The sequence below is a fragment of the Leptonotus elevatus genome, chromosome 3 (genome assembly GCF_054856555.1).
Source record: "Leptonotus elevatus isolate MCC_2025b chromosome 3, RoL_Lele_1.0, whole genome shotgun sequence".
Lineage (NCBI taxonomy): Eukaryota > Metazoa > Chordata > Actinopteri > Syngnathiformes > Syngnathidae > Leptonotus > Leptonotus elevatus.
This window is the reverse complement of record NC_141241.1, coordinates 12,479,904-12,498,859: the sequence shown is the minus strand read 5'-3', so window position 1 is coordinate 12,498,859 and position 18,956 is coordinate 12,479,904. Positions and strand designations below refer to the sequence as shown.

Sequence of the window (18,956 nt, the reverse complement as noted above, 5' to 3'; positions counted from 1 at the left end):
CAGTTAAAACCCCGCCTCTCCCCGTGTGGTTGCCACGCCCCCAGTGAGCCGGCTGCAGCCTGCTGTTGAAGCTCTTTGTTTGAGCACTCCTCCGAATAGCCACTTAAGCCATCAATTCTTCAATAAACATTTGAAACAACACGGCTCTTTGCCGCAAGAAATCGTGGAGAAGGAAGAAGAAGGGAAAAAAACAAAAACTTTGAGTGGATCGCGAACTGCAGATCTGCTGCTAACAGGGCAAGCATGCTAACCACTTCACCACTTGTTCAGTTAGGTTCAACAGTGCAAAACTTCTACTTGTAGTCTACACAAGTGCCAGCCAGAACCTGGAATTTTAAGATGGCCAATTGTCATTCCGGACCTAATGACATCATACAGTGAGCACCCGCTCGTTTTCTCCGGTTGGGAGGGGCTGGTGCTTGGAAAGTAGAATGACGTAGAATTTCTCATAGAGGGGCGAATGGAGGAAAACACCACTTCAGTGATGTTTTTGGTGAGGAATTAGCATTTTAACATGGCTAGGAGCTCCAAAAAGTTTATTTTTTATGTTACTGTCCCTTTAAGATCTCCATCTTCTATCAATCATCTTAGGTTGCAAAAAGGAAGAGGCTTAGAACTGATCCCTGTAGCTGGTCCACTTTATTCCTCTACATTTACCACAAGTCTGCACATCACCCTTGTTCTTAAAAATGGACACCAGCACACTTTTTCTCCATCCATCAGACATCTTTTCAACTACTACAATTCTATTGAACAACCTGGTCAAAATTTTGACAACTAACTCCATGGGTATGTCATCAGCACCAACCGCCTTTCCATTTTTCACCCTTTTCCATTATTTTTAACTTCTACATTACTAATCATTGTTAATTCCTGGTCCACCTTTAACTTCTTCCACTCTTCCTTCTTTCTCATTGTCATCAACTCCTAAAAGTATTATTTCCATCTATCCAGCACATTACTGGCATCGGTCGTCCCATTTCTATCTGTATCCTTAATCACCTTAACCAGCTGCACATCCTTTCCACTATCTCTCTGTCTACCCAACCTGTAAATAACTTGCTTTCCTTCTTTACTGTCCAAGCTGGCATACATGTCATCAAATGACTTTTGCTTGACCTTTGCCACCGCCACCATTGCCCTTCGTCACATCTCCTTGTATGCTTGTCTTCTTAGTGTCCTCCTTCTTCTTTCTATTTTACTGAAATTCTTGTTGTCTTTATTACCAATGAATTCTCCCACTTTCTTGCCTCATCTATTTAACAGAATGCAAAGGTATTTATTTACCTCATTTCTGTTCACACCATTTTCCTCCAGCCCCATTACACATAATGGGGGCCCACCCTACCCCCATTTCCCTCTTCTTTCTTTCCTCCCACAGTTCATCATCCTCTGTATGTCACACCTAATAGGCCCAGTGCAGGTCTGCATGTGTCACATAAGGAAGGAACTCCTGTGTTTTTTAATACATTTTTAATCCCCCCATTTGATGCCCCCCTTGTCCACCATAATTTGTACTGACTGCTGAACAAAATCAAAGGCCTTGTACTTGCTGTTTCTCGCCTCTGCTGCTGAACCTTGCTACAGAAAAATGCATTTTTTATTTTACACACCCCCACCCTGTGCTCCACACACACACTTTGCTATGTTTATTTTGACATGAAAGTATGCCTGTGAGAGAACGCTGGCTGTTACAAGTCATTCCTCATTAGTGTTCAGATTTCCCTGTACTGTGAATGAGTTGATTTGTGTGTAAATGCATGTCTTCCTATTATAAAGTATATAATATCTCATGGTTATCTGTTCAGTTGTGTATTCTTCTCTCGCGCTTTCTATTTTGATTAACAAGGGCCGCTGATTTTTGTCTTCATTTTCCTCCTCTCGTATTGTGTCTCATTCATTCTTTGTTCTTTAAAATGAACTGTATGTCATGGGACAGTTTTTTTATGCACAATGAGAAAAGGCCTTTGTCATTAACACAATGTTTTATTTCATGCTGCTCGTGTGTGGCCCATGCTTTGACAAAATCATTCATCGAATGTGGGCTGATTTATTCAAAATCCTTCAGAATAGTCCTAAAACGACGGCACTTGTAGCAATTAACTAATTGTTGTCAGGATTGCGCGACTGTAAAATAAATGTAGCTCAATATGCTTTATAAATTAACACGCTTTGTCCAACTACTTTCGAGCCCCTGAAATTGATGGTCCTCTACAAATGGCTTTAAATGATTATTCCTTAAGTGTTATGTTCTTAAATGAAAGTTCACAATCTGCACCTGACTCACATAAAGGATGTTTTAATTCAATTTCACATCCATTTTGGTGGTATATGAAGACTAATTTGACTAAATCTTTTGGCCATGGTTTTGAATTACCAATATACAATTGAAAAAAAAGGGGGGCAGGCTTTTTTATATTTTGATTGTTAAATGCATGTATTCATGATTACTATACATTCTCTGCAGTGCCAGCATTGCGCATCCCTCTACAATGACAAACCCTTCCGGTCAGGTGATCAACTCCAGCCAATGAATTGTCGGCCGTGCCAGTGCCACGGCCACGCCCACTCCTGTCACTACGATGCCCGAGCTGATGACCAACCAGCAGAACAATATCTGGGAGGAGGAGGAGTCTGTGACAACTGCATGCATAATACAATGGGTACTGTATTAATTAACCACATCCCCCAGAACTTGTTTTAAGCCATTTGTTGAAAATATAAATATATTTGTTACAGTACCAATGTGGAAAAGGGTGGAAGTAGATGACAGGTCTTAGCTTTTATGTGATTCATCCTTTGGATATGACATGTTTTAAGTGGTTGTACTTTGTAGTTATTGTACACATTATTGGAAGTGCCAAGGACCTTTTTTCAACCTGCTTCTTTATTGGGCTTTTTGTACCTGTCAGTCCTCTATTTTTTCCCACCGCAAAGTCACTTTTACCACTACTGAGACAAATGAAGTTGAAACATAAATGGTTTATAGACTTAGTGGCTCTCTTTATTTCTAAATGGTTTCTAGCAAGTCCCTTGATTTCTGGCTTTGTGCTTTTTACACACTTTTGTCCCTGTCTTGATTAGGTAGGAACTGTGAGCTCTGTATAAGTGGCTTTTTCAGACTGGAGCAGTCAGATCCCGCTTCAGTCCATGTGTGCCAGCCCTGTGAATGTCACACTGCTGGAACTGTCAATGGCAGCGCTGAGTGTTTCCAGGTAACACATTTATTTGACAAGTGACAGTTTCACTTGTCCTGACGGAAAATGTAATTTGTTTTGGAATAGCAGTTGAAGTTGAATCAATATGTGTTTTGTTTTTTTGTGCCATTCTGCCATTACTTCCCTTCACCAACAACACCTCCTGGATTTCACACCTCCAGGTTGGAGGCCAGTGTCTGTGTAAGGCAGCTGTGGAGGGGCAACGCTGCGCGGACTGCTCGCCTGGCTGGTACGGCCTCCAAGCTGCCAATCCAGAAGGCTGCACTCGCTGTAACTGCAGTGACACGGGGACTGTCAGCTCCTCCACAGGAAGTGTTGGCAGTTGCAACCAGCATACAGGGCAGTGTCAGTGCAAATCTCATGTGACAGGTACATTTGCTCATCAGCCATGACATTAGGTACACCTGGGTAGTTAAACAAGAAAATATATAAATTGTCAATAAGTGTGAAAGGTTGTCTATATGTGCCCTGAGATTGACCGGTGACCAATCCAGAGTGGTCCCTGCCTCTCGCCCCAAATTAGCTGGGATGGGCTCCACAATGCCCTCATGAGAACAATAGCATAGACAACATAGAAATTAATGCATAAACTTTGGTCAATTCCGAATTGTCCAACGCTAAGTATTGAAATGTCAATTGATACATCATCTGCTCCGTCATTGCCCTGCATGCTTAAGCAGGCGAAAGTGCATAAACTGTGTGTGCCCTCAAAATAGGCATGTGTGTACACCCTTTCATAAACACACACATCCATAGCCCAAAGTGTTATGCCAGCCAAAATAAACAGGCTTTTCCGCTGGCGGTGCTTGCAGCCGTTGTGCGTCTCTTTGTGATAAATGGTTTCACTCTCTCCCCTGTGTGTCTTTGAAGAGCACGCTTGTATGAAATGCAAAACTGGCCAGCGCTCCTCAACTCAACGCATCGTGGTTATTGCTAAGCCTCGCTATCAAGGGCCCCTCGCTTGTGTGTGTGTGTGTGTGTGTGTGTGTGTGTGTGTGTGTGTGTGTGTGGGTGTGTGTGTGTGTGTGTGTGTGTGTGTGTGTGCGTGCGCGCGTGCGTGTTTGTTCAAAGTTGTTAATGTGTGTAATGTCCGTTAAAGTATATGTGAAAGGGGGCGCAAGCGGATGTGTTTATGCAATTTTGTTTTTGCCGAGCTGTATCCTTTTTCTGTGAGTTTTCTTTTCGTGGGTGTGAATGCATTCCATCAAGGACTAAGCTGCTATTTAATTCTCTAATTCAATGCCAAGTTGATTAAAACAAACTGCTGCAGCCCCTTGTATTTACCCCCCCTCCCCCGCTTACAAGACCTCTCCTTCCCTTTCTTCTGTACTTGTTTGTTTGCTCGCTCCCACAGGTATTTTTCAGAAATGAGATTTGATTATGGCAATTTATTACCGCCAAGCTGATACTTTGAGCGGTGCGATGGCAGGCGCGCTTCAGAGGGACGCCACTGGAATGTGTACAGGCGGGCACGCATTCAGACACACACTCTCTTAGCGTGGTGCCAGGGTGCAGTGTGTACATAATAGTGTTTGAAATAGTGATGCATGAGCCTGTTAACCAGCTGGCTACTGATAAAGGGCTGGGTCATATCCTCAAAATACACACACCCAGAAAAAATGGGCGCTATAGAGTAGTGGTTAGCCTGTTTGCCTCACAATCTTAAGCTCACAGGTTCGAATCTTAGCTCAAGACCTTTGTTTTCGTGTTCTCCCTATGTGTGATTTGTGTTTTCAAAGCATGCATGTTCGCTCAATTGAAGACTCTAAATTGTGCTTAACTATTAATGTGAGTGTGAATGGTTGTCTGTCTAGGCTCCAACTCATCTGCAACACTAATGAAGTCAAGCGCTATATAAAAATGTATGCATATATTTTTATTTTATACTGCCAAGATTTGCCTTTATTTTCTTATTTTTTTACATATAATTTTCTCATGTTCTACTTCAAACTCCTCTTACTTTTCTGTATCTTCTGCCATTTGTTGCTGCTCCAGTCTTCACTTGTAAAATACTTGAAAATAATGCCAACATAGGATCCATGGACACGACTTAATGGTTTTGTGATATAAGATTGTAGTCTTAAATTCTGTAATTATATTGTCATTTTATTGTGAAGGTCTGGTGCCGTGCAGTATATCATGATACAGTTCTTTACATTACCACCACGCACATACTCATAGTCACAGTTTTTTAGTGTGGCTGTTAGTATGAAATATGATCTATGTTGAGAAATACTCATATCTATAAAGTCATTAAAGTGGGAGCACTGGGGGTAATGCCAAGTGTCTGCCACACACTTAGCAGAACAGGACACACACGCGCGGCCCTGTGCAATTGCTCTAATATACACTGCGCACACACGTACACATTCATACCCACTACATATGAATACAGGCTCCTTCATAAACGGCTGTGGGGACTGTGTTGCCCCCAGGCATCCATTTAGGGACAGATTGCCTGTCATGGAATACGTATGGCATATTCAAATAAGCCCTGCTCACTCATACAACATATCACACTTTAACTAGCCCAGTTATATTGCTGCGCTAAAACCTCTTCCGGTATGATTCAGTCCTCTGTTATTAAGTGTTCATTTAAACAATCAAAAAAACATATATTTGGAAGACTTTAAAATGATGAAAGCTGTGTCGACGCTTTATATCATGTTAATGATTTTGACAGTGTTATATACACTATATTGTTTGATAAAAGGCATGCATGTCTGTTTTAAAAACAACCAAAATAAATGCTCTTAGTAAAAACAAAATGAAGATTCATGTTTTTGATCATTTGGTTGAGTTAGTTGAGTCATTTATCTTTTGGCATTTCAGTATAAGTTTGTTGTACCAATTAATTACTTTGGTCCAATTATTAGTAGGCAACATTTCATTATCAAGTATACTTTTATCTAGATTTAGAGAAAACATGTTTTCTGTATTTAGCATAAGTGTTGGCACATGAATACTGCAGGTTGCTTCTTGACATGTCAAAAGGACCTCCCCTCTTTTCGTTTCAACACAAAAATGGTGGTAGATCATAACTGAGTGTATTTTTAGGTGCCTCCATCCATCTCTGTTTCCCTCCATCACCTTGCCTTTTCCCCCTCCATTCTTTGTAGTTCCTTAATTTATTTATTTTCCTGCTCAGTGAAATTAAGTGTTTGGCCTTAGGTAAGTGATCCATCATATGTAGAGGGCCCGGCCCTAATGATGGCAGTTTTATACACTCAACCACCATTTCTCTTGCTCTCACACTTACCCTGATATATGCATACACAAGTGATTCAAATCAGAGAGCGACTCAACTCCTTTTTTTCCCCCCAAATGGCACTCGTACCATTTATAATGTCTATTTTATAGTTAGTGCTGCTGTCATCATGTTGCTCCTTTTTTCTGCTCTCCTCACAGGTCTCTCCTGTGATCGTTGTGAATTTGGTTATTGGAACCTGTCCCACTCGGGCGGCTGCGTCCCGTGTAATTGTGACCCTTCGGGATCCCTCAGCCCGTTCTGTGAGCCTGAGGGGGGCCAGTGTGAGTGTAAGCCCGGGGTGGGAGGGCAGCGCTGTGATTCATGTGGCCGTGGTTTGACTGGTTTGAGGTTGGAGGGAAACTGCACCCCCTGCAACTGCTCAAAAGAAGGAACAGTAGCTGGGACAGACTGTGATCCTCACACAGGTCAATGTGTGTGCAAGGCAAGTCAACATGTTTTCATTGTTCATTATTAATTATATCACACGGTGTTGCTAAAATCACCACGTTGAACAATCAAAAAGTCACAGCTGGGCACTGATTTATCTAAATTGGGCTACTGTTAGAAAAATGTTGACTTTAGAACAAAGAAAGTTATTTTTAATTTTTTTTTTTTTGTTTCGTTCCCACCAGCATATGTCCAGGCTCTCGACTGGTATCTGATCAGCCTCAACATAACAAATAGCCTGAAACACTTTCACAGTCAGCAGGATAGGAGATAAGACTATAAACAGGCTTATCATTGTGTTATTGTTGCCACACAGTTTGACATGTTGCTACCGCGTTTGCATGCGATTTCATCTTTCATTTGGTTCTCTCCTTTTAGGAACATGTGGAAGGCCATCTTTGTGACTCTTGTCGTCACGGTTACCACACCTTGGAGCGCCGAAACTCCCTCGGCTGTCTGCCGTGTGCATGTGACATCAACGGCACCGTGCCAAAGGGGATATGTAATTTGCAGACTGGACAGTGCCCGTGCAGAGAGGGGGTGGAGGGGATGCAGTGTACCAACTGTGCCCCCAACTACTTCAACACAAGTTCAGATATCCATAGTAAGAAAAGCCAGCTTTGCAAGTGAAAGGGAAATTATTTACTGAATATTGTGTCACTGTGTCCTATCAGATGCGTCATTGCAGGGCTGTGCGCCGTGTACATGTGACCCAAGAGGAACAGTGGCAGGCTCAGTGTGTGATAGCACGACAGGCCAGTGTGTGTGCACGCCAACACGCTATGGAAAAGACTGCAGCACATGCCGACCAGGTGCGTGTGCTAAATGGATGCCTCAGTCTTTGTTTTCAATCTATAATGTTATTTTCTGTCTCTCTTCAGGTTTCTACCTTTTTTCAGACCAGAGTATGTGCGTGGGGTGTGACTGCCATCCCATGGGGGCAGTAAAACGCAAGTGTGAAAGCCAAACTGGCCAGTGTTTGTGTTCCCATCCCTCGGTGGGAGGGCGACGCTGTGATCACTGTCAGGAGACCTTCTTTGGATTCAACCCTGGATTGGGAAGGTAGCATTGATACACTAAGAAACACATTCTGGATTTATGGTTTTCAGATTGTGGCTTTTCACAGAGCAAGCATAGTAATAATAACATATGACGTGTCACTCTTTCTATGGTGGGCTGTCCATAAGTGAGTGCGAACAAAACACTCTCAACTAGCAGATGATTGTGAATGTGTATATGAGTGTGAAAGTGTGAGGTGGTTGACCTGATGATCACCCACTGTCTTGCCACAGTGAAGGTAACACTACACTGGTGACCTAGACACATACTGCATACCGTTGGTCACACATGCAATCACACACTGACACGGTCCAGTTTTGTGAAGCCACTTTCACAGTTATTGATGTTGGGAGTAGATGGTGTTCAAGGGAACACTTTTCACTCACACAATCAATTGCGGTGTAGCTGGTCTGTCAAAATGGACAATGAAGTACAAAAAACATATGATGTGATATTTAAGGGGTTTATTTTAATGTCTGTAGAGCCATTAGCCGCCACGTTGTTTTGTTTTTACCATCATTTTTTTTAATATATATATTTTTATTTTAATATCAAACTACAGCTGCTAGACACAATGCATCGATCGTGTTGTTAAAGGGGAAGTTAACCTTAAACATTTCTCGACAATAATATTATATGTGACCTCACTAGTCTAAACATGACATTCTGATTAATATTACACTTGTGGACTATGAGTTATGAAGCAAAATCCAGCAGTTTTTATCCATCTCAGGGGCAGCCATGTTGCCACTTGCTGTCAACTGAAGATTACATCACAGTTGCTCAGGGCTCAGGCAACAACCAATCACAGCTCACCTGTTTTCTGAAGCGGAGCTGTGATTGGTTGTTGCCTGAGACCTGAGCAACAGTGATGTAATTTTCACTTGACAGCAAGTGGCAAAATGGCCACCTTCTGATATGGATCAAAACTGCTGGATTTTGCTGCTAAGATCTAACACAATATTAACCAGAATGCCATATTTAGACTAGTGGGGCTGCATAGAACATATTGTTGAGAATTTTTTAGGGGGTTGACTTCCCCTTTAAGAAGTTGTTATGACCATAAACATTATGATGTAATTGATGTCAAAATCACACAATATTTTTGTGTGTTAACATAACATCCTATATAATGTCTCTAGTTAGTTAGTAATAATATATGCTTTGATCTTGTTCAACATCCTCCCACTGCTTGTCCAGATGCCAACCATGTGCATGTGACGTGCTGGGCAGTGTCAATGGCTCCTGTAATTCCGATTTAGGAGTGTGTGAGTGTAAACTGCTGGTTATTGGGGACAAATGTGATGCGTGTCAACATGGAGCAAGCCTCTTACGTGCGGAGAACGTCTATGGCTGCAGTAAAGGTCTGGATTCCAAGACACACATACACACATGCGCACAGATTTCGGATTTTGTTTGTCACAGTCATTGGTTATTGTCTTGTCTATTACATTTGATCCCATGCTCTTTTTGTGTCCATGCAGCCCCATCTCAGCAACCTGCCCCTGTAGCTTTTGCTCTCAGCTTTTCTTCCATTAATCTGACTTGGCATCAGCCTGACTCCCCAAACTCAAATATACTCAACTACACTCTCATAAGGGATTGGCAGCCCGTGCACAGCATACAGCGCAGATATCCTTTCAGTAAGTGTGCACACTGGAAGATACCTTTCTATATTTCTAGTCATTTTTTAAGTCCGCTAACAACCTTTCTCATGTCATCTTTTTTAAGGCTCTGAATCATTCACAGACGTCAGCTTGTCTCCCTACACCAACTATTCCTACTGGCTAATTACGACTAACGTAGCCGGTGAGACAGTTAGTGCAACCTCCTTCTACCAAACTTTAGGAGCACCACCTGCATTGGACCAGCTACATTTAAACCTTGTGGGACGACCCGGCCCCACCAGTGTTAGCCTTAGCTGGAGCGCTCCACCGAATGACACAGGCCCAGTGGAGAGGTACGAAAGTTCAGGAGCTGAAAGTATTGCATATGTACCAATGATTTTGTCCAAGATAGTGGTATTAAATAAGAAGAAAGGGACTTAGAAAACGTTATTTAGTTTTTTGTCTTCCACAGGTTTGTGCTGTTGTCCACAGAATCTTTTAGTGGAGCGGAGCCTGTCATCCACTACACAGGGTTATCAACTGAAGCAGTGGCAAGTGGCCTAAAAGCCTTCACCCAGTACACTGTTACTCTGGAGGTGGGTCAAAAAACTGCTTCTTTAAAAAAAAAAGAAGAAGCATTTTTTATGTCTTTATCAAGGATTTTTGTACTAAATGAGATATTTCCTCCTCTCTTGTAAGGCATGTTCATCTGGAGGCTGCACTTCCACTTCACCTTTGTCACTTCTGACAGCCGCTGCCCCCCCTCAAAACCAATCCCCACCCAAGGTCACTGCCACTGGACCTCACACCCTCTTTGCTTCATGGGAGCCACCCGCTCAGCCAAACGGTGAGTTATCTTGAACAAACTACACAACTGTAAAGTTTCACGACTGCCTCATGTACTGTTGTGATGCTATAGCGGTGACACAATCTCTCTATAAACGGACAGACTCTTAAAGTGTATTTTACTTGAGGCAGAACCTGCTTGGGATGGGCATGATAAAGCATGTGGAACGTTCTTCATCTACTACATCTACAGGTCTCATTCACACCAACAAGATTAAATTGTATAATCCACAACAGTCTGAAGTAGGTTGCAATTAATTCATGCCCTGACATCCTAATTCCTAAATAACTACCATACAAATCTAAACAGAAATAAAAAGGGAATAGAATCTGATGTAAAATTTCATGTACCAGTGTTCTGCTACTACTGTATGTTTTTTTCACTTGTTGACATGCTCATTATACTCATTAAGAATGACCAGGGTTGTTTGTCACTCAAGTCTCAAGTCTTACACGAGGCGCACCCACCCACTCCGTTTAACAGGACTACACAGAAGTCCAAGTGCTTTTCCTAAATCCAGAGAGCTTTGTGGTGGCTCTAAGGCTCAGTGTCATACAAAGTCAGGGTTTTCCACACCATATGTGTCTGTGTCTTTTCAGTCTTTCTCTGTTAATCTTTGTCATATATCACACCTAGTAACAGTGCTTCAACTTTCATTTTGGTTGTCATCAGTTTATTAAGATTTAACCCTAAACATTTTCGTGGTGTTCTTATTGTCTTATTTTGTTCTTCTGTCTTTCATTTCATTATCACATTTGTGTGGTGTCCTTATTCTAAACTATAGCGCTGTCATTTTCCTACTGGAACAACCCTATTAGAGTAGGTGAGATAGGACAAGTGCAGTTTATTCTTTGGGTGCAAAGCTGTTCTCAGTAAAGCCTGCACAGTGCCAAATATTGACCCTCTATTATGGGCCTTTGACAATGTCAGCATTTGTCAGCATTTAGTAGTAAGCAAGCTTCATGATGCTCTTCATTTTACGATGCCTTTATATATTTAATCGGCAGTAGAGTGGTATTCAGAAACTGTAATCTCAGTACAGTACAGTACACATCATTTGGGAAGAGTTGTTGGCGTAATAAGTGTTATTGTGGTGAGATTGATAATCTAGCAGTTTTGTCACATGTCAGTGAGTGTTGTGGGTGTAAGAGGTACCAGCACATAAACGTGGCCAGGGGGGGGCCAGTCATTTTGTCAGGGATGGTTAAGTATTCAGCAATAAAGTGTCTAGACAGGTTCAGGGTGCGGTGCAGTTATCCACAGGCTGCTTTCGAAGAGAAATAAAGTTCACGTTCATGCAACGTTACTTCCAACATGCTCCCCACCTACTTCACACCTGGCCTGGACTCTTAAAAGCTTGTTACGGGTTCAAGCCAGGACCTGATGATGCAAATAAACATTTTTTATAATGCATACTACATTATCAAATCAATCAATCAATAATGATGAAAACATTTTTGTAGAAGGGGGTAATCACATCAGATTACATTATGTCTCTAATGATGTGAATGTTTATTTTTTATGTAATTATATTAGAAATTTTTAAAGCAAAGTGTGACGTGTCCATCAATGTTGTTATATCTCGTGTGTTTACGATGGATCACTTTTAATCTGCTCCACATAACTTTTTAACTGCTTTCTCCACAGGAGTTATCACAAGGTATGAGCTGTTTTTACGGGGGCCAGTGCAGCCTCACAGCCTGTCAACTTTGACTGGTGAAAAGAGAGTATTTGGCAGCGCTGGATGGCTGGATCCAAGCAGCCCGTCGCAAGCACACCTCATCAACAGCAGCACAGCTTTGCCCCCTGAGAGCAGCACCATTGTGGCCGGTCTGCAGGCCTTTTCCACCTATCAGATGAGAGTCGTTAGCGTCAATATGGCAGGAAATGTCACATCAGGGTGGACCACCGCACGCACTACGGAGGGAGGTTTGTACGCGACTCCTGGCCCTATATATTTTCATTTACCTCATACTTTTTCATTCAAATTCTTTTTTTTAGTTTTTAGTTTTCTATTTGCAGCAAAAAGAAGAAATGAGATGTTGTTGACATGTAACATCGATATAATTATTTTGAAATTAAAATGTGATTGTTGTAACATTTCAATATCCGCGGGGAATATACAACTGCATTGGACTCATTTAAGGTTTAATGTGCATTATTTTAGTTATTAATAAAGTTGTCCATTTGACTGAAATTAAAAAGTAGTCACGCAACAAGATTAGTCTCAAAATTACCAGGATGGTGTTTTTGTTTTTAATCAAGAAAAATCTTTTGAATTTTACAGTTACAAATTAACAGAATTATGAGAATAAAGTTAATTTGTACAAGACGAAACTTGTAATTTTAAAAGGAATAAAAATAATGCTAACATTCTAATATGAGATTTATAATTTAAAAAAAAATCAATTTACAAGATTAAAATTATTATAAGAGCACATACAGAGGACAGGTGAGGATGTTGTGAAGTTTTAAGTGACTGTATAACTGAACTGCTTTTTATTTATGCTATTTTGCTCTTTCTTTCTTATTTTATTCCTTTTAACATAGAAAAATAAAACATGTTGCAGTGTAGCTCTTAACCTAACATTCAGTAATCATCTATTTTTGGCTGTGGCAGCATTTTCTAATTCAGTACACTTGCAATGAAATGGAACATGCGGTGTAAAAGCTTACTGGCAAAAATGAGCCAGTTTCAACAGATGCAATAAAATCTGATTTTTATTTAAAAATAACACAACAGACTGTTAGACATAATGTGAGCGAGAGCGGGGGAAATGAGGGAAGAAATGAAAAATGCGCATGTGTATGTGTGCAATGTGCATGTGTGCTTTCTTAGGGGGGTACTCATTAAGGTATTTGAATTTCAAAGAGATGATATGGCTCATTAAGACTAAGCGATTCCCCTCAACATCACTCTAAGCTATGTGTCTGGGTAATAAGCATATGATAACATCATTTAAATGAGTGGTGTGTGTCAGGGAATCTGTACGAACGTGTCTACAATATACATGCTATGTTCGAAAATCATATTATTACTGAATGTGTCACCCTAGTATCAGTAGCACGGAACAAGTCTAAAGCTGCTGACCAAGTGGGCTTATGTTACAACATTTTTAGTTCCAGAGTTGATGGCTCCTCCAGATGTGACTGCAGTGTCCTCCACCAGTCTCAAAGTCACATGGAATACTTCTGAAGGTCACGGGGTGATTGCCAGAGGGCAGGTCATAGAATATCATGTCAATTTGCTGACTGAACAGACCAACAACACCTATGCTCCTCCGTTTGTCAGCCAGGTTAGTGTCATACATTCTCCTTTATCGAATGATGTGAAGCTCTCTTCTGTTGCATAAATGAAATTGTTTTCTCAGATCCTGCAACGGTTTGGACCCTCAGCCGAGCCTCTTTATATCGTAAAAGGGCTGAAGCCTTACCATGTGTACAAATTTACTGTGACACTCTGCACTAAGAAAGGCTGCATTACCAGTCTTGCAAGATCTGGTCAGACCCAACCAGCAGGTAACACCTAATCATGTTCGTCAATATACAGTATTATGGATGTGTGGATGGATGGATGCAGTTACAGACCTTTCGTATGGTAGCATAGAGTGCATAGAGGACACCCCAAAAATATTTGGCACTCATAACACTAGAGCAGTGTTCACCAATTCGGGTCCTCGAAGTCCGGAGTCCTGCCGGAGTTTTAGATGTTTCCGCCCACTAACAATCCTGATTCATATAATCAGCTCATCAGCATGCCGGATAACGATCCTGATCTTTAGTATCAGGTGTGTTGGTGGGCGGAAACATCTAAAACCTGCAGGACTCTGGACCTCGAGGACCGGTGAATCCTGCACTAGAGTAAGAACCTAAAAATAACTCCCCCCCCCCTTTATTACATAAGCAAAAATACTGCTTGAATGGAAAATTATTTATTACTCAAATAATGGCATAGAATGTTTTCATGCCCAAAGTTGTCTGTGAAAAGAGATACCTGGACGATCACAGAATAACATCCCAGAGAGAAGAAGATGGCAACGCACCAATTCATATTTATTACGTTCAGTTTAACTGAATAAGCAAACTATGTGACGTTCACCTCACCTAACAGAAACTGAGGAAACACAGATGAATCATTCTGCATACTCTTATTTACTGTTGATCCTTCCACATACTTTTCCATCTGTTCACTCGTGGACACTACTTTTAGTCCTCATCTTACTCCTCATTATATCTTTTTCTTGTTGTGTTTATCGTTCTGGGTGAGTAGACAATGAATGGTTGATGCGGACAAAAACAAGCTTTCATCTATAAATAGTAGCTCAGGGATTTCAGCGTTTGAACGCAGTTTTAACAGCTACATCTGTCGACATAACAATATTTTCAGTCCGTTCAATTCTTAAAAAGTCCTTCCTGTGCTTATGATGATGAATGATCCCTCATATTGTTATCGGTGGACTTTTTAAATGTATTTTTAATGGCTACATCTGTTGACACAGCCACAATGTTTGTTTTAAGCGATTCCAAAGACTTCTCTTGACTGTAATACAGTACAATACAATATGGCTTATTGTACCCAGTTGACTTTTTGAATGTATTTTTAACAGCCACATCTGTTGCCTCCATTTTGTTTCATCCAACGCCAAAGATGTCCCTTGTTTCAACTCTAAGAAATGATAGCGACATATGCCGTTTGCCAGTTTTTTTGTATCTAAAACAATTTGCATAGCATGTGTTACACTGTTTTTCACTTTACTCTTTGTAGTTTAAAACTGCAATCATGAGACTCCTCCAGAAATGTCAATATTTAGATTATTCCAATACTGTATATTAACCATTTGTGTATTTTTTAAAAATAAATAATTACTATTTTTAACTGTAAAAGTGATGGCGAATGCATATACCTTCTTACTCTTGTTTTAAGTACAGTGGGTATAAAAAGTCTACACACACCTGATCAAATGCCATATTTTTGTCATATCAAAAAATGACCACCATTAATCATCAAAAAAACAAACTTTTTTCACCAGGTGCATTGTGCTAATGTTAAAGCTTTTTCTACACCATGCATGCTCCTCTGAGTACAAATAGCCCTGACTTTTTTTTTACTCTGACTGACTTGTGACTCCAAACTTGTAACGTTCCACTCTGCTTATATTAAACTATTATCTTGTTTCAGATGGAAACCTCTTAAATGTTTTGTCCAAAACGTCTTTTAATCATGTTAACATAATCAAATGTAGCAAGATGATGTGTACTAAAGAAAACTCTATGGAGAAATTGCGGAAAACGCATTAAGTGGTACATTAAGCGGTACTGCTAGTAAGGTGCACTTGAGTGTGTTACTGATGCACTAATAAATCTAGCATACATATGACCGGGCCATTAGTGGCTGCTACCATCTGTTGTAAGTGAGCAGGCAGCATCTGCAAAACCAGCAGAGCTACAAGGAAGCACATGACCAAACATTAGCGTGCACACTGAGACAGATGCAAACTGTCCATATGTGTTGCAGCATTTGCAATTGTTTCCATGCGCACGTCTCTCAGGGAAGTTATCGATCACGACGTAAAGTGAGTGGCTAATCAGGGGCTGATGGTGATGTTTTATGTATTCTACATCCATAAAGACTTGTTCTACAAGACACACACACAGGGACTTGCGCACATACACGCTCACACTGTAGCACCACTCAACAGAACAGGGACTTTATTGATTTACGCATAATTGGCCTAAGGCCCTTCTTGAGGGGAGAAATATGCATGGCAAGGGATGACCATGTCAATAAGTTGTGTGCTTGTGTGTGCGGTGTAACTGCAAGCTTAAGAGCCTGTTAAGACATGTCACTCGCTGCAAAAAACAGAAAAGTCCAACATGGACTTTGGCTCGCGGGAGCTGCTCGAATGATTTGGCTGCTTCATTACAATCTCTGCAGCTAAAACGAACCTTTCCGATGGACTGTTAACCTTGTGCGATAAGGTAGCTGAACGTGTCAATGTATAAAACACGTTCTTTGGTAAACACCTGAGGGCAGCACACGGGTCACAACTCTGCTCTAAAACTTTGATTGAAAAGCGATACCAGTGATCATTTATTCATATAGAAGAGCATATTGGTGTGGGGTTGTACCTTCAGCTTTAGACTTATCTTTTTATCCAAACTTTAAATTGTTTTAACATCACACCTTTCAATAAGAGACATGTTTTTACCATTATTTTTAAAAATGTAGAATTATTGCACTTAGACAAGATTGTGTTATAAATGTGTTATGATGTATTGGAATTATAGGCCTGTACCAAAAGGAAAATTGTGTACAACTATATTGTTTAGTGCTGTCAAAGTTAAAGCAGTAACTCATTGATTAATCACAAAAAATTATCACATAATCATGTATTAATGCAGATTATTCAATTAATTAATTTGTTTCAAACTTTATATTTGTGTGTGTATTAACTCCCAATGCAGTCATCACTCTCCAAATGTGTCATCTTTTATTTGAGTTGTATTACAAGTTAAAACAAGATATCTACATTTGCTGTGTGTGTACATGTATGTATGTGCAGCAGACAATGTTCCTAATGTCACCATAGCTCAATTTCAATAGACTGGTAAGCTATTGATTGGCAGTAATTTATGGTTCGATGTGCCAAGATGAGACGCTTTCCACTCCCCTTTTAAGAGCTCTATTAGAAGTCACACTGAAGATGGCGGCACATGTGTCACGTAGAGCTAATTTACACCCACCAAAAACCATTTAGACCATTAGAGGGAGACACACACACTCCGAGAAACACAAGAATGGAGAGACCCTTAACGCACACACATCTGTACACTCTTCCGTCACTGGCTGTTTCCCCACTCCATTCTTAAATATATCACCGCTCACCAAGGCAGCTAGTCTCGCTGTGATTTATTTATAATACATATTGAAGCCGCGGTTCCAGTGGCAGCCAGTGTGTTTCAAAGGGACATTTAATTCAACATCTAAAGTGAAAGAAGGAAATTAAATTGACCCGCCGCTAAATGAAACAGTGACATTTGCTAAAAAGACCATATGTCGAGAAACAATGGGGGTCTGAAGGAAACAAAACCATTTTATAGAATATTTAAAAAAATAACAATTATGACACTTTATGTAAACTAAAATACTTGTACTGTGTATATCAGTCAACTTTTAATGTCTACCTCGACCCTTTATAAGGGGTATCTGTAGGTGTAACATGCTAAAAAAAATAATTCATCATATTCATAATTCATCATTATGACCTCTTTTATTATAGATTATACATTATTATTACAGTATACATTTTAATTTAAGTAATTGTACTTTACTGAACCATATATTTCTGACACATCTATAATGCATTTTCCAACATGCCCTTCATTCATTCATTCATTCATTAATATATATATATTTTTTGAACTTATTTCTTCTCAGCTCCAATGGGACTGTCCCCACCTCGAATATTCCCAATCAATGAAAGCACCATTCAGATAGACTGGGATGTCCCATCTCAACTCAATGGACCACACCCTATGTACCAGGTATGTAAACAGGTCAATATTGTCTGTTTTTGCTGGCAAGTCCCAGAGTAATAATGGGAAACAGTTCTGCGTAGTAAGAGGGATGATGTGTTTGTCTTTGTCACTGGCATGACGTTCCAGGTAAGTCTCAAGGGAATTCCAATCCAAACATGCACTTAAAATCAAGCATGAACTGTCCTGAAAGGTCATCAAAGGTCAAGGTCACAGCGGCCTCATGAAACGCGCTCTTCCCCATAGCTGAGTTATTTATTAGCAGATTATGACTATTTAAAGCCAACAGGCTGGAATGGAAGTTGTGCCTCTAGTTGAAGTATTGTTGTGGTTGTAGTCATCTTTGTGATTCATCAAACTCTTATTTCCAGGTGGAGAGGACAGACGTGTCTCTTTCCGACCCTAAAGGTCCTTTCATCAGAGGCACCAGGTTCTCCGGCAGTAGTTACTACCAGTTTCCCAGTGACACCCTGCCCGTTAACACTGACTTCACTGGTAAGAAATCACATCCGGAATCACACATGTCAAAACGCTGAATATACACAACATGGTTAAAGTGACACAATTAGATTATTGTTTCTCTCCCAAGTGACACAATTTATACTTCATGACTGCATAAAGGAAAGAAAAATGCATGAAATGTGATATTTGCAGATCAGAAAACAGTCTCTTCCAAATGTGGATAAGAATCTGATTTGTATCTGATGTCTGTCAATGTGATGGCAGCGGAAACATACAGATCGGATCGCTCCCATCTTTGTGAAAACTACACAACCACGCCTCCACAAACAAATACATTAAATCACTTCCTTTACATTTTAAATATAGTGAAAATGAAATGTATATAAAATATTAATTAAAAATGGTGCATTAGGAATGCAGGATAGAGGTGTTAATATAGAAAATAGTTCATTATTTAATGTAGTATATTCCAAGTGATGACACTTGTGTAGTTGTTTTGGACATCTGAGAACAATGGCTGTGTTCATTGA

General features: G+C 40.4%; 1 protein-coding gene across 1 annotated transcript in view; it reads left to right on the top strand.

The window, feature by feature from the left end:
• ush2a (Usher syndrome 2A (autosomal recessive, mild)) overlaps positions 1 to 18,956 on the top strand; it is a 166,524-nt gene that overhangs the window by 26,777 nt on the left and 120,791 nt on the right. Inside the window, 17 exon segments of the mRNA XM_086071618.1 lie at positions 2,468 to 2,663; positions 3,085 to 3,215; positions 3,380 to 3,587; positions 6,627 to 6,910; positions 7,294 to 7,519; positions 7,590 to 7,727; positions 7,797 to 7,977; positions 9,175 to 9,338; positions 9,459 to 9,617; positions 9,706 to 9,934; positions 10,054 to 10,177; positions 10,281 to 10,428; positions 12,076 to 12,357; positions 13,549 to 13,724; positions 13,800 to 13,947; positions 17,867 to 17,973; positions 18,336 to 18,459. Coding sequence (XP_085927744.1) covers positions 2,468 to 2,663; positions 3,085 to 3,215; positions 3,380 to 3,587; positions 6,627 to 6,910; positions 7,294 to 7,519; positions 7,590 to 7,727; positions 7,797 to 7,977; positions 9,175 to 9,338; positions 9,459 to 9,617; positions 9,706 to 9,934; positions 10,054 to 10,177; positions 10,281 to 10,428; positions 12,076 to 12,357; positions 13,549 to 13,724; positions 13,800 to 13,947; positions 17,867 to 17,973; positions 18,336 to 18,459 — 3,025 coding nt within the window.